The sequence below is a fragment of the Apis mellifera genome, linkage group LG4 (genome assembly GCF_003254395.2).
Source record: "Apis mellifera strain DH4 linkage group LG4, Amel_HAv3.1, whole genome shotgun sequence".
In the NCBI taxonomy this organism is placed as follows: domain Eukaryota; kingdom Metazoa; phylum Arthropoda; class Insecta; order Hymenoptera; family Apidae; genus Apis; species Apis mellifera.
Window position 1 is genome coordinate 4,721,834 of NC_037641.1, and position 15,978 is coordinate 4,737,811.

At 35.6% G+C, this 15,978-nt stretch overlaps 1 protein-coding gene across 4 annotated transcripts in view; it reads right to left on the bottom strand.

Annotated features, from left to right (window-relative positions):
- Nucleotides 1-15,978, bottom strand: part of LOC411048 (sestrin homolog) — a 151,836-nt gene that overhangs the window by 91,748 nt on the left and 44,110 nt on the right. For all 4 annotated transcript variants that reach the window (XM_006560550.3, XM_394521.7, XM_006560549.3 and 1 more), the window contains one exon: nt 15,836-15,865. In XM_006560550.3, coding sequence (XP_006560613.2) covers nt 15,836-15,865 — 30 coding nt within the window. The remainder of the gene's footprint in view (nt 1-15,835; nt 15,866-15,978) is intronic.

A 15,978-nucleotide genomic window follows, 5' to 3' on the forward strand; every position in this document is an offset into this window, starting at 1 on the left:
TATAAAACTTGACGTTGAATTATTATTGAAGAACAGATTCACCAATTTAATTGTAATTAAAATTCTATTCGCGATATATTAATTATTGTATATTAAATTTCATTCCCAGAATACGAACACGGATAAAAGTTACGATCGATCGAACTATTTGCCTCGAGAATATTGGTCGAAGAACTATGCAACTACTTCGATTAATCGAATTTAATTTTCCTATCACATGGAATCTCATTGTTATCAAATAAAATATAATAATTCCAAGCTACGAACGATCCATCTATCTTTGAATAAATTAAAAAACCGAAATTCTTTCTTCCTTTTCAAAATATCTAACCAGAGAAAATGGGAAAAATTCGCAAAGATTTTTTTCGAATTGAAATTGGAAACGATCGATCCGAGTTTTCAAATATAGAATTTACGCGTTCACGGTATTTCCAATGCAAACGTATATCGCGATAACAGGGCGGCGTTTGACCCCTGCATATCTCAGCTTGGACTATAATCCACCGTATGACGTAGCTTTCATAACACTGAAATACGCGCATTGTGAGCGCGGGGCGTACGATTTACGCGCGTACACGCAGCCGAGCGTGCGCTCGTCAAGGAAGGAAGGAAGGAAGGAAGGAAAGAAAAAGAAGGAAAGGAAAAGTAAAGAGAGAAAAGAAAAAGAAAAACGGGTTGATAAGGAATAGGGGGCAACTCGTGACGATGACGGTGGTAATATCGGTGATATTAACTTCGTTCGAGGATCGATGCAATTATGCGCCCGCCCGGATTATCGTCAACCGAGATACGGTTGAATCGACCGAATAATTGACCGATTTAAGCAATTGTTTATTTATTGTTTTATTATTAAGATTATTAAGTTGCACGTAGCGCGAAGAATTTATTTTAAATCGATAAATTAATAGAGATGGTGAATGAGGAACAAGTTGACACGATAACCCCCGTGTTAAAGTTTACGATGTTATTCGATTTTCGATTTCTTCAGAATTTTTCTCGCAACGGAATTCTAATCTCTGGAGCATGAAAGAACTGATGAAATGAACGATCCAAGCCAGGGTTTGAAAATGGTAAATTTTTTTTAGCTTTTCTATTTGTGAAGCAAAGGGATAATTTTGGAAAGAATTGTAGATCGATCCATTATGGTTGTTGTTCGAAAAATTCAAATCGTATTGTGTTTATAATTGTGTTTGTTGAACGTATCTATCGTTTAAATTAATTAGATCCGTATATATAAGAAGAAGGAAAGAAAAAAAGAAAGAAAAAAGGAAAAGAAGAAGGGGAGCATTCATAAAACGAAATGAATCGTCACTTATTCAACAAAACAAAGGAACTAATTAACCCAATATCAATCGGTTTCCCTATCAGAGCGCGACACTTCAACTTCTTTTAATAAACAATTGCGCGTTCGACTCGAGACGGCGGCAGACGGAGCAAAAATCTCTCGGCTAAAATTGTGTCGTAACGTTTTCTATATCGTCGATACTATATAAATGGTGACAAACTCTGCTCTCCACCACTTATCTCCAGCCGTTGTCTTAGCTTCGAGAAAATGCGTCTTTCTCTCGCATGAACCCGAGCAGGACAATCGAAGACAAAAGTCTTTGGTCAGTAAAAATTTCTTTTAAACACATCTTCAATAATACCAAAAATTTTCGAAATACTCGAATTGCTCTAATTAATCATCCTATCGTAAACGAGAGACGATATTGCAATTTTAACCCCGAATAAACGCGAATTTAAAATTAGAATTTTTGGATTAAGTGAATTTATTTGTAAGATATAGACGCGCCAATTATACGAACGAGAGGAGAAGAGGAGGGGAGGAAGAAGAAGAAGAAGAAGAACCGCGTAAAAGCGCAGTCGCATGCCATGCCGATTTTTTCCTTTTTTTTTTTCGATCGTTCCGCTTATCAGGGTAAGTGGGTTCGACGATTTATTGACGAGCGTGATGATAAAACGAGCGGCTGATAGGAGGCTGTGCGCAGAATATGATATCGGCGCGGGAAAGATGAAAAAGAGAGCAAATCTAATTGGAGGGGAGAGATACAAGGGTCGAAAGAAACGTAGGAAAAATTCGATAAAACCTCGCGAAAGGGTCACTTAATCGTCCGATTGACCTTCTGCTCCGAGTCTTGGCGATCTTGGTAATTGTGTCAAACGATTGGATGCCCTTGTTGACAGTGGCCGGATGCACACGTCCCATGGGAATATCCGTGGAATATCCATTTCCCAAGATGCCTCTATCCTCCCTTTATCGATTTATCGAGAGGCTATTTATTTTTGGAGGGATGAAAGACTTCGATACTTTGAATTGTAATCGATTTTAATTCATCAGGTTGAAAATTCGATCTCTCATCTTTGCTTCGAAACAAGGATATGAAAAACGTAAGAAAAATGATCTTAATATTCAAAGTTCAACCTAAGAATTATCGAATAATGAAACGATACGATCTTTAAACGAAAAAACTTCCATTCTGAGGATAGAAATATTGGAAGAAAATTGAGATTGATAAAATTCAGCGCGAAACTTGGCGAGTTAACGACTTGAGATACACAGAGAGACGTGTCCGCGATGCCGGAAGATCGGAAGCATGGGGGGAAGGAATTTTGCATAACAATCGCCGCGTGAATAACTCATGTTCAAGGGAGAATGTGAATATGTTTCGAATATGGCTCTCGGTATGCCTCGCTAGTCCTCGCGTCGCTAATTATAAATTGGAGATAAGTCTCTCTCTCGGTTCAAAGGGTAGCCGAGGGGGGGAAAAAGGGAAAGAGGAAAAGAGCGGGCGGAAAAGAGATAGGCGGGCGCGCATCGCGTGGGCGGTTGATCGTTGCGCGAGTAAATAAGCGGGAAACGAGCGAGACGTGGATCGATTAATCACAAAATGTTCAAAACAACCGTGGACGAAGTCTAAAAACGGAGTAGACGATTCCCGTACGCGCGGTGGCGGCACGCGACCGTTGCCGCCTTGAAATTTGCATATCGATGAATATATTTAACCGTGCGACGTTGTTTTAGTTTCTCTTCTTCTTCTTTTTTTTTACGCCATCAAACGTCGCGATCTTTTTGAGCGTGATTTTTTAATCGATCGATGTATTTAAAGAATAAATACTTTTGTATCTTTGCGTTTTGGATGCACTTTTATTTCGAGAAAATACTTCGAGATTGAAAGAAAGAGGAAGGCAGACGATTCGAATTTTTTTCTTCTCCAAGAATTTTCGACTTCACCAAGGATGAATTTACACAACGATCGAGTCGATCTTGTCCAAGTGACTAGACGATAAACGCGCCGCGTTTGACACGCGTTCACGGGTGATTGGGTTAAAACGCAATTCCGCGGGGCTCGATAAACTGGTGACTGGTTATATCTGACAATATACAACAATTTCCTCGTGGTATGTATGCACATTTATGCTAATGTCGGACAGTGCTAAAAGTTATCAATTAGCCAAGATTTTCTTCTCCCCTTCTCCCATATTTCCTCTCTTCCCTCCCTCCTCTACATTATCGCGCGCGTATATATACAGTCGGAATTGTAATTTTATTCGCAAGACTCGATAAACGTCATTGTTATCGTTATATGTAACGTATGCAGTCTTCGTGATGAGATATACGTGTGTTATTCCAACAAAATATATAGGAAGAAAATACAATTCTGGGAATTAAAATAAACGGAGAAATTGATAACGATGCTGAAAATCTGCTTATTTTATTTATTAAACTTATAAGTTATTTAATCTTACCTCAACTGAACTGAAGAGAAGTGGAGCAAGGAAAGCGTCTCCAGTTATATTTCTATCTTTTTGTTCAGTCGATGTAAAAATCAAATTGTTTATAAATTTAATAAACCAATTACCAAAAACGAATTTGTGTATCAATTTTTACCTCCATCCCTGTATCATCCAATATCACGTTTTAAATTTTCTTTCCACAATCTATATATATATATATATACAAATGTACACACGTTTATGCTAACGATATTTATATAAACGGTGTTAAAAGTCGGTAATTAGCAAAGTTTTCCTTTTTCTTTCTTCTTATCCTCAATTATCCGAGATATACGCCAAGTTGTTATTCCCACATTTTTATCTCTCGTCAAGGTGTTAAATCACGCGTGGAATCGTCGTTCAAGGATTTAATAGGCAACGATTCGGTCGAATCGACAAATAAGAGAGTCAAGGAGGCATCGACGCGTTGCGCGAAATATTAATCGCGTCCTTGATAATTCTATAATTGAACCAGTCACCCGTTATCGCGATAATAATGAGTGAAAATAAGCACAGGATGATGGCGAATGACATATTCTCTTTTTGAAGAATGGCCATTCCATTATTATCCTGGCGGAAGATGAAAAGTGGAGCGAGATATTTCTTGTGTACGTAAAATATCGGATGATTGTGGAAAAAAAATATGGAGAAAGCAGTGAAAAGATATCGACGGAAATTTTAATTGGATCTTGTACGATACGACACAAGCTTCCCTCTAAAAAATTCTTTCTTTCCATTGTCTTGACAGAATATGATAATACCTAACACATCATGTCGCCTACGAATGTAAAGAAATAAATAATAAAAATAAAGCTTTCGTGTCCCATGACAATTCTTCTTTGAAAAAAAAAAGAGGAATTATAGAACTTGGAAAGGAAATAAAACATTGTCGAAAGAGTTAAAAGTTCTTCGAGTTACAAAGTTTCTATCTAACAAAATTCTCGAGCGAGAGGGGACTGGAGCAAATTAAATCGAAGAAAATTCGCGATGCCCAGAAGCTTTGTTTTTTTATTTATCGAAATTCGACTTATCTATATAAAATAGACAAAGTTTAACCTACGCAAATTTATCTAAATTCTAAACTCGAATTGCAAAGATAAAAGCCTGACGAGCGTTCGATTACATCTACAGATCTAACAAACTCGAAAAATTATTCAAGAAGAAGAAGAAAAAAGCACCCCTCCTGTGCAACAATCGCATCGTCCACATCCGATGATATCGTCACTTTTCAACGGTTGCATCACGCTCGATGGCTGGCAATAAACGAGCTCGATAAATTGCACAAGAGGGGGAAAAGGAAAAGGCCACCTCTTTTCAACACCCCACTTCGACGGGAGAAGATTGATCGATCGGAAGAACCGGTCTCTGCCTCCTCGTCCTATTCGAGTCCTCTTCGTGGCAAAGAGCACATACGCAGCCCGCGTCCCAGTTGTCCTTCGCATACAGCTAGCGCCCGAAACCGGCTATTAAAAGTTCCACCACCTTCGTTTCTCTCCAACTTCGACTCTCTTCCTCGTGTGTGGCAATGGTACACGCGTGAACAAAATCCTATGTGGGACACACACAGACAGTGTCCTGATGCCGGTTTGGCGCCACTCGCTTACAAACAGAAGCACGTGCTCCTCGAGAAGGAGAAGGCGAGCGGAATCGAAAGATAGAGAGAGAGAGAGATATTCTTTATCGAATTCGACGCGGAACACGAAAAACGCGATGGAATTTCTAAATCTCTCTTATTACGACGCCCACACCTTCAATCACGTGTCATCGTGACGTTTAATCTCTTCACGATTGCGTGGATCGAATACGTGGAGGAGGAGAAGAAGAAGAAGAAAGGATGTTTGTTTATTTCGTGTAAGATAATTGGTAGGATTTCTTTGGAATAATTTTAAAAGAGTCTAGAAGAATTATTCAATCGATCTAACTGTATTACATTTTTGTATGGATGACTATAAAAATTTAGAATATTAGATTTGGATGAATATGTTTATCAGGATGCAAATCGAGGGATTTAATTGTATCTCAATAATTCATTTCGCCAATTAAAGTATTCGTGAGCTAAGAGAAATGAACCTCTTCCGGAAAATGTTGATTTTGAATCGAGAATCGAGTTCATCTTGCATTCTTTCGCAAATGTATCACGGCAGTTTTCGTAATCGTTGTTCTAACTACGATGCGCTCTTATAAATAAAATCTTTCGAATCGTATCGCGTAGGAGACGGATTTTCGAAATTTCGCGAACCATTCTCGAATCCTAGCTCGCGTTATATCGACCAAAAATAATTGCACTCTCGTTAGAAAATAATAATTTTCACTCTCCAACTCGCTCGCGATACATATTCTTTTCTAATTCTCGAAACCCGACTTTCTAAAACAACACCGAATACAATTTCTCTTCTAATTATTATTATTTTTATATCTACTTGAGAGGATAGAAAAAAAGTAGCATCGAAATCGTGTCAGAAGAAGATATAAAATAAATCTTTAATATATTCTGTCAAGATAAATTACACCGTTCCCTAAATAATTCCCTAAAACAGTATTAATTGGAAAAACTAATACTTCCTTCTAATTCTATTTATATTTTCCAAGTCCAAGTAAACTAACCAACCTTCTATTCTCACGAGATGGATCGGAATAAAGAAGAGTATCGAGAAATTAAATTAATGGGAAAATAATATCGTTCACAAGTTATAACGCGAATCCTCTTTCGAGGACCGCATGTTGAGAATTCGTGGTTTAGGGGGGCATTTATCGTTCGATAATTTATTTATCCGATCGCTCGACGGATTGATATGTTTGGAAAGGAAACGCGGAGAGAATAATTCACCAACTCGAAGATACATTGGCAACGGCGATGCTCTATAGCCCCCGTTAATAGCCTCATTATTCTGTTATTCCGAAACATTTGCCTCCCGATGCTTTTCTAGATGCTAAAACCCGATCCCTCTTCACACGTCTCCCACGACACGTTACAAAAATACGCCATCTCCGATTCTGTATTCGCGATTCTTCTCGCTTTCTCTTCCCCGTTTACGAGATAAAGAAAGTGTGTTAACGGCAGCTCCCTCGATCGAATAAAATCTATTTCGGAAACGAGCAAAGGAATTAAGATAATAAATTTTCACGCGAAAACTCTTCGTTTATACAAAAGAATTTCTATTATCCGAGATCACACGAATATTTTTCTATAATTTATATAAATATTCGAAATATTTTTCCGCAAATAAAATTTATTCGACATTCTAAAACGAGAATAATTTCCTTCCATCTGGTTTTCTCGTACAACGATACACGTTTAAGTGGAAAAATTATATTACGAAATAAAATAACGACGTTGGAAATTATTTTCACGTTTCACTTCACTACCTTCCGATAATAAACACCGACGCAACTTCAATCTGACCGCGAATAATCACGTTTACCAGGCAAAATACGCGGCAAGAATCCATCGAGAGGGAGGCGATTGCTTTGCGAACCCTAGCGGCCCGTTCACGTTTATCAATCACTCTCTGTGCACCCAACTCTTGTGGACCGCGCCACAGTGTATCGTTGCGTGCAATCTGCAAGATGATCGAATATCGTTCCAGATGTGCAACGCCGTGACAATAATCGTATTCTAAAAAAAAAAAGAAAAAGAAAAAAGAAAGAAAGAAAAAATTCTCTCGCCACGATTCACGACACTGTTTCCCGTCCAACGCGTCTAAACGTAATGACACGGCTCGAAATTTACGCCCCTTTTGTGTATACATTTCCTCGTCCGTCCTTTTCGCCGCTCGGTTTGTTGATCGTCTTTCGGCTCGAGCGAGAGTGTCGAATACACAATTAGGACGAAACAAAAAGTTCTTTGGGCGCGCAAATTTATCCCCCTCCTTCTTCCTTCTTTTTCCTTTCTCCCTGTTGCGCTTTTTTATTTGTTTTTTGTTCTCTCTTTTTAATCACATCGCGGATTAATTATGGAAATCGCTCGATTTTTCCGCTTTTCATCCGAGTCGATCCGAGGTCAGTTTTCTACGCGCGGTGTAATCGTCTATATTTATCGGCGAATAAAAGACACGCTAGAGAACGTGAGAAAGCTACAAACAAACGAGCACAATTGGCCGAGTAAACATTCCGTTTTACGTAAGTGCGAAACGCGTGGTTAAATCGCGTGGATAAAACCGGTGAAGGAAAACGCGAGTGATAATCGGTTGATAATCGTCTTGTCGGCTCCAATTTTTATTTTATCTTGTTGTAAGAATAAAAGAGATCGAGAATTATTGGAGATAGATCTAGGAAGAAAGTATCTAGAAAGGGGAAATTGCGTTATTTTTTTAAACGATGAAATGTTTAATCGATTATTTAGAAAAATTTATTTGAGAGGAAACTTGAATTATTTTTTTTCTTAAATAAAATGTCGATTGTTTAAAACTATCGAATCTTGTTTGGATAAACGATTCTATAATCTAAAATTGGAGAAAGAACTAAATTTCTTGATACAATTTTCAAAATTATTAAAGGATTAGATGCTATGATTATATTATAAGATCCTATCCTAAGATACGTATATTCCAGAATGCAAATATTGTTAGATATTCTAATTTAAAAATATATTCATTTTGTGATAATCGATAATTTAAAATAACGAAATAATTTAAAATATATTACGAATCGAATGGAATAATTTTTTTACAAAATTCGGAAGTTGAAGATAAAATTCGACGATTAAACTCGAAGAATAACCCTGGCAATTATTAGCAACGTTAAAGCACCTGTAATAGATGAACAATCACTATTTTTAACCCGTTAATTCGATCGCATCAATGAGACGCTTATCATACGCGATCTATGATTCGTTCTATTCGTGATCATATGATGATCGATAAACAACGTTACCAATCCTCTTTATTAGCGCCATTCTGTTTTCTCTGTTATTTACCAAAGTTCCATCTAGTATTAGATATCGAACGACGCATGACTAATTTATTACCGATTTTCTAGACAATGGCTTTGTATCGGAAAGTTTACTTTTTTAAGTTACCTTGAAATAATTCATAGTCGCAAGCGAGAGACGTGGAATTTTCTGTTTTTTCATTATTCCAAGGTTATTTGAAAATATTACCATTGTACTTTTTTTTTATGAATTTTTTCTTTTTTCCTTTTTTTTTGCGCGCATAAGAAGAAAAGAACGATAACTCTTACGAGAATGGAAAGAACGAAAAGAATTTTCAATATTTCAAATTCTTTTTTTAAATAACATGCTATGAATTTTCCTACAATCTATCAATTGTTATTTCAATAATATCACCTACAAAATTATATAAAAAAAAATTCCAGATACGATAGAACCCAAAAATTTAAATAAAAATCAGATTAAAATATTATCAAGACAGAGAACTAAAATCTGAATAAATCCTAAAATTCTTAAATTAATATTCCACTATTGATTAAAATCAGCAGAGGATTCGATCGTATCTCGAACGCGATCGGAAAAATAATTTTAGTCGATAAAAATTTTCTCGAAATCGCGAAAGATCGAATCGAGGGGTGATTCCAAGCAAAGACGGAGCAACCTGTTACGCAAAATGATTACCCGCTTATTAATAGGAATCGCGATTTGGCAACCACTGTTGCCTATCAAGACCGGCCATATACGTGAGTGTGTGAGCGCGCACACACGCGTATATACGAATACGTTCGTCATTATGCGATTAATAGATAATACCTAACGTGGAATTGTTTACGCCGATCACGCCAGACGTACGAGATCGTACGATCGTTTCGATTCGAAAACGCGAACTCCTTGTTTTTCAAAAATTCGATAATCGACGAGAGAGATTCGACGGGATGATTAAACGAGGAAGGGGCGATATCCAATTCGTGGATATAATTATATTTTCGTTTCGAGGGAGGTTAATTAAAGATTTCTAAAAGGGAGGATTATGAAGTTGGCAAACGATTAGGGAAACAAGGCTGGTACAGAAGTTACGTAAAGTTTGCAACGTGTTTATAATTTGAAGAGCGCCGGCTTGGCGGAACCCGACGAGAGAGCGAGTTTCGAACAGGAATTAAGAGCGTATTTAACAAGCTGTATAAATGAATATCCCCCTTAAGAATCATCGTTATTACCGCTAATTACCGATAAGCCAGCCTAACAAACCGCCATCTATTCTATATAAAAAGTTGAAAAATATTCCAAACTATCCTTCCTACTTACTCTCATAATTCAACATGAACTAACTAAAAGAAAAGAAAATTGGAAGAAATTTTTAATTGTTAATATATTGTATCATTCCAATAAAAAAAAAAAACCTCCTCAATTGTCCCTTCACCCAAAAAATTATTCTCGTTATCCTCTCATTATTCTACAAATAACAAACGTAATGAACACGTGATGATGAATTCGAATTATTCTTTGAATATTAATTATTCCCAATTAATAAGAAACAATTAATAATTTAATTTAATAACGATGAACCCTTAAAATTCAATCCCCTCCCCTCGAGAATTCGAAGTTCACTTTCACCGAAAAATCATCACCGATCTCTCCCTCCCCCTCTTTCTCGATCCGATCTCCATAGAAGCGATCGGCTCGCTCGCCGATCGACCTCGATGCTCTCGAGCCGCGCCACGCTCCGCTTGAATATGCATGCGAATTCCATCCTGTTTACAACGACTATCTGGCAACCGGTCGGCCGATCGGAAGGGGGAGGGGTGCACGGGTGACACAGATATTTTCTTAACCTCTAAAGGCACCTACGGCCGGTTCTTCGATGCAGCCAGTATGCAAACGAGCTCGAGTTCTCCGCCACGACGGATCGCTCCTCGAAACGAAAGGGGAGGGAGAGGAGGGAAGGGGTTTTACGCAACTTGAGGCACGAATCAACTTTCAAAGAGCGAGACTTTTCTTTTAAAACCGCGATTCGAAGCACCTTCCGCGCTTTACGGGGTCGAAGGCCCCGAAAGCGAGTTTCTCGAGGGGCGAAATATATCGAAATCGATCGGGAAAAAACCTCCCTCGGGTGAAGTTCGGGGAAGGGTCCTCGATAGAAAAAAAAGAAGAAGGAAGGAAACGGCGTAAACATCGAGGCGAGGGATTTTTGGACGGTGGGGAGCGTCGAGAACGAGGGACGGGGGGAAGCGTCCCGTTGGCACGGAAACTAGGGCTTCTTCTAAATTCGATATAATTAGCAACAATGTTTGCTTACTCGTGTACGCAAGGTTTAAAACTTGCCTGAGTTTCTTCTTAGGGATCCTGTTCGTTGTTTGTTCTTCTTCTTCTTTTTTTTTGACGCGATGGTTAAGATTCTTTCCTTGAAAGGGAGATACATCGCGTTCGCGTCAAGATTTTGAACAATCTTGTCGATGTGGGGGGATAATTTAATCGAAGAATGACTCGGGGAATAAAGGGAGGATTTCATCGAATAGTAATAAAAAGCTTCTCATACGTTTAAGTAGAATATTAGACTTAAAAATGGAAATTTCGAATTGTATATATTCGAGACGCAAAGTTTTAATAACAATTTCAAGATCAATCATTGCGTTAAGTTTTATAAACTCAATCCTTTATTTTATTATGAACGATAAGAATTATCTCGACCGATCATCCCTTAAAATTTCAAAAGATTTTGCTCCAATATTATTCGATCGAGAAGTGCAACGATTTCCGTTCACATTGCAGCTCGCTGTGTGAAACTGCCGCGCTCTGTTCCTAGCATCGTCGTGAAGAAATTTTCGAATAAATTTAATTAATTCTTTTATAAATTTCAACGAGCTCAACGACCGGTTGCCTCGCTTGCCAAGAAGCATTAACCCGAATAGCTGTTCAAGCTTGTTGTCAACCAGCAAGGAAATCGCAAGTGGCGACGATCTTCGAGAAAAGAAAATCGAATATTTTTCCGTATCCCTCTTCCTTAGAATAATTTTAATTTTTATAAAAATTGTGCACGAGCGACAAAGAGAGAGAGAGAAAGAGAGAGAGTTCGATGACCGAGTTAAGTAGATAATGAGAGTAACGTTGTCGTGGAATTGAAGGGAATTATTCCGCGAGCTCAATTGCGTAACGCGGTGAGGACTGTTACGCGTTGATGTTGCGCAGGTCTAGGTAAACTCGAGCAGACACGTGAATACCGTGATCGTTTTGAAAGATTACGAAGAGGTATTATCGGTTTTCTTTTTTTTTTTTCAATCGGTTTGAAGAGAAAAGAGAATAAAAATCGAACGATTGCAAAAAACTTTTGTGTAATCGTGATGAATTTTGAACTTTGAATGTGACGAATCTAGAGACGAATAGAGATTGGAATAGGATTGATTTGATTATGATGCTTGTCGAGGAATTTATTCTTAGTTACGTATAAACAAGTTGATGCTCAATTTTAGATATGAGAATTTATAGCCGAACCATTTATCACGATAATTTAAGATGATCGTATTTTTCTTTTCCTCTTCTTTTTTTTTTTTTCTGATGAATATGATATAAAGATAAAATAAAAAAAAAATAAAAATAATTTAACCTCATCGTATATATTCGATTTATTACGTTATTAAGTAATTTTAAATAAAAATCGTTTGATCGAAATGTTTATTTTGATTTTGAATAATATAGTATTTGTAAAATGAATTTTTATTAATCTTGATAACATGATTTATTGCTCGAGCTCGCGCAAGGTGTACCAAGACATTTTTGACTGACTGTATATCTTATTTGACCTTGTTTACGAGATATGTAACGAGTTTTATGTTCTGTCATTTTTGTATTTGATTATCTTGCATATTTCAATATTTGCGTTGTATTGTTATTCAATACTTTTTCGGATACTTTCAGATATTACACGAATTCGCAGAAATTCCCTTCCTCGATTTCTCGAATTGTTCTTTGAATATATAATTTTATTCCCAATTAATAAGAAATTAATTAATAATTCTTTTATCATTCCTGGTATTTAATTTAGATGACTAGATATCTATTTTTCAAAGTTTTTATTTTTTCATCGTTGAAACAAGAGTTTCGAGTCGAGGTTAATTTTCATTTATTTTTAAAATAAAGGAAAAATTAATATAAACTGATACGTATTACTTAACATTGATCCACATTCTCTCATCTTGTTTATTTCGCATAAATAATGTTAGAATAACCCGACAAATAAATTGTAAATACATCATAATTCAAATCTAATTATATTCCACTACCGACATCTTCGTATTGCCAGAATTATTATTTTATATAAAAACAAGAAAATAAATAAAGATACGATATCTCGCTCAAGCTCTCTCTCGATCGAAATCTTGTTTCAAACGTAAAAATAAAAATTTAAAAAAAAAAAAAAAAGGAAATTAGCATAATAGACGACAAAAAAAAACTAGCTAAATTATCACACTTATACTTTTCCTCGTCCCTCGTCCCCCCCAAACGAAGAATTTCTTATTCAAACTGATGTACCGAGATAAGAATATTCTATATTTGTATGAAATAAGAGGAGATGAGAGAAATTTGTCACATTCACCCCACGGAAATCCAATACTAAATTGCTCCAGGCCCTCGAAATATAATTGGAAACATTCACAGAATTCGTTTCAAGGGGAGGACGTGACGCCCATCTCGTTGTTTCCTGAAACTAATTCGATTTCCGTAAAACCATGTTTTCCGCGTAATCGGTCTGGAAATGACGACATACAGTGAGAGAAACAAGCGATAATATACATACTTATACGTATATATATATATATTTATCAATTCAAAATGTTATTTCATTCGAATAACATCAAATTCGATCTTACTTCTATCAAAAAAAAAAAGAAAAAAAAAAAAATTCGATCGAGACGATCACGATCAATATTGCAAGCTCTCATAGCTTGGACTCTGATCATTTATTTATTTTTTCTTTTTTTTTCTCTACATCATCCCATCGATAAATTTAACGTGATGGCGGTCACGTAGCCGCTCAATTTACTCGATTGAAACATTTTTCCCTCTGCTTTTGTCGGGCCGTTTCTTACTCTCTACCCAAATAATTGCATTTCGAACGAGAAACACGATGTTCAGACACGAAAGACCGGTGACGCAAGAGATACACTATATAAAAGATAGCAACCGAAGATTGAATCGAACAATAAATCGAATTTCTTTTCTCTCTCTCTCTCTCTCTCTCTCGCTCATGTGTCCCTAATCAATCGAAGGAGTGCTCGTAATTTCACAATCGATTATCTTAATCATCCGTTTCCGCGTGGCACCACCTACGTTTGCCCGATCCGCAGACTATTTTCATGGATAATGGGCCAATTGTAAATTATCGCGAAAATCGTAGCTTGTGCAATTCGAGTAAACGGTAAATAATAGTAAATAAACAATCGAATTGTTAAAATTGTAAAAATTGATTGATTATATTGTGATTAACCCGTTCACCTCAAATGACAATTATCATTCGTTATGATGATTTAATATTAGAGTATGGAATGACGAGTTATAATCTCGTCATAGGTAAAAACCAGGAATATATAATAGAAGCAGTAAAAAATTTGATCGATGATTGTATTGATAAAAAAAAAAAATGAAATATATATAAAAAATTGTTTGGATCAAAGGGGATCGTATGCTAATTAAACATCCTAGCTCTGATCTTGTAATAAATCGTGATACCATGTATAAGTTGGATAAATTTAACCTCACAATTATTCCAATTAATTCTAATTACATATAATGTACTTAAACGTATCTACTATAAATATCATTAATATTAATGTATAGTTAATAAATACAATATACATGATATCAATGAGATTAATAAATTAATAAAAGAACACTTGTTTGCATCAAAGTTGATGCAAAGACAAGATAGATTTATACAATGGTAAAAAAATAAATAGAGAAAGTGCTTAACTTATTTATTTATATGCAAGAATTCTTTTAATTTTAGATAGATATAAATTTATTACATGATGCATTTCAATTTTGCATCATATAAAGAAATAAAAATGAAATTTTGTATGATATATTAATTAGTAGAATTAAATGAATTAGAAATAAACTCTTCTCTATTTATATATTCACCATTATATATATAGATAATCAGTTTTTTTTTCTTTTAATTAATAAATGAATTGTGTAAACAATTCAATGAGCCTATTTCTATCCTATATATCCTATCTTAAATATGAGATAAAATATGATTCTTTAACTAATTACTTGGATGGAAAATAAAATGAAAACTGTTCATCTAAAAGTGAATAGAAATATTACTATCAAACTAGTGACTAAACTAACCAATTGATCAATTAATTATGAATTTGAAATGAAAATAAGCTATATTTCTAAAAAAAAAATGAACTAATTAATCTTAATTCTAGTTAACCTAAAAAACTTTTGAATAAATATTAAAATATTTCACAAGAATTTTGATAGTTTCATTAATATTTTGATATTTTAAATAAATTCTTAAATAACTGGAAAGAAAAATATAAACGTTATGCTATTATGCCAAAATAAAAATTTTGTTAACGTAATAATTCTCCATTTTTTATGAGATGCAGTATTCTCGTTTCAAATGCCGTGAAATAATCCATGAAACAAATTCAGGAACATGCGCGCGCAGGTTGAGAGACGCGGGAATTACTTTCGAAAATATTTACCAGCACTAACAACAGGCTCGTAAGCCACGTGCTTCTGCCTCGAAACGTTCTTAATGGTTTCGTGTGTATCTTTTTCATGGGGATTATATAAGTCTCTTTGCGAGAATTTAATCTATCCATGAACACCTCATTCGCGATTCCAAGCACGTAGCTCTTTAATTCTGCCTCGAATGTCTAAGTCACCGTGAAATCTTATATCTAATAGTTGACACTGACTTCTCTCAAACACGATATCATTCGTTATACGCGTCGAAAAACACTTTCGAGACAAGATTAATTGGAGATTCGATAATATCGCGATACAAAATTTCTCGAATATGCTCGAGCAATTACAGAGAAATTGATCGTATTATATTATAAATGAAAAAATATATTATATTCTCAGATTTCACTTACCAAACGATGTGATTAACGTGATTAATGTGTGATAGATGAACAGGAATTCGTTGATAGCACTCACCTTTTCATCAAGATTATTCAAATCTGGCAACTGAAACAAAACGATAGATACGAGTTAGTTCTATAAATCGTCACTATTTTGTAATGGCTATCTCGGACAAGGGTTAACGTTTCATTATTCGATTTGAAATTATATAACCATAA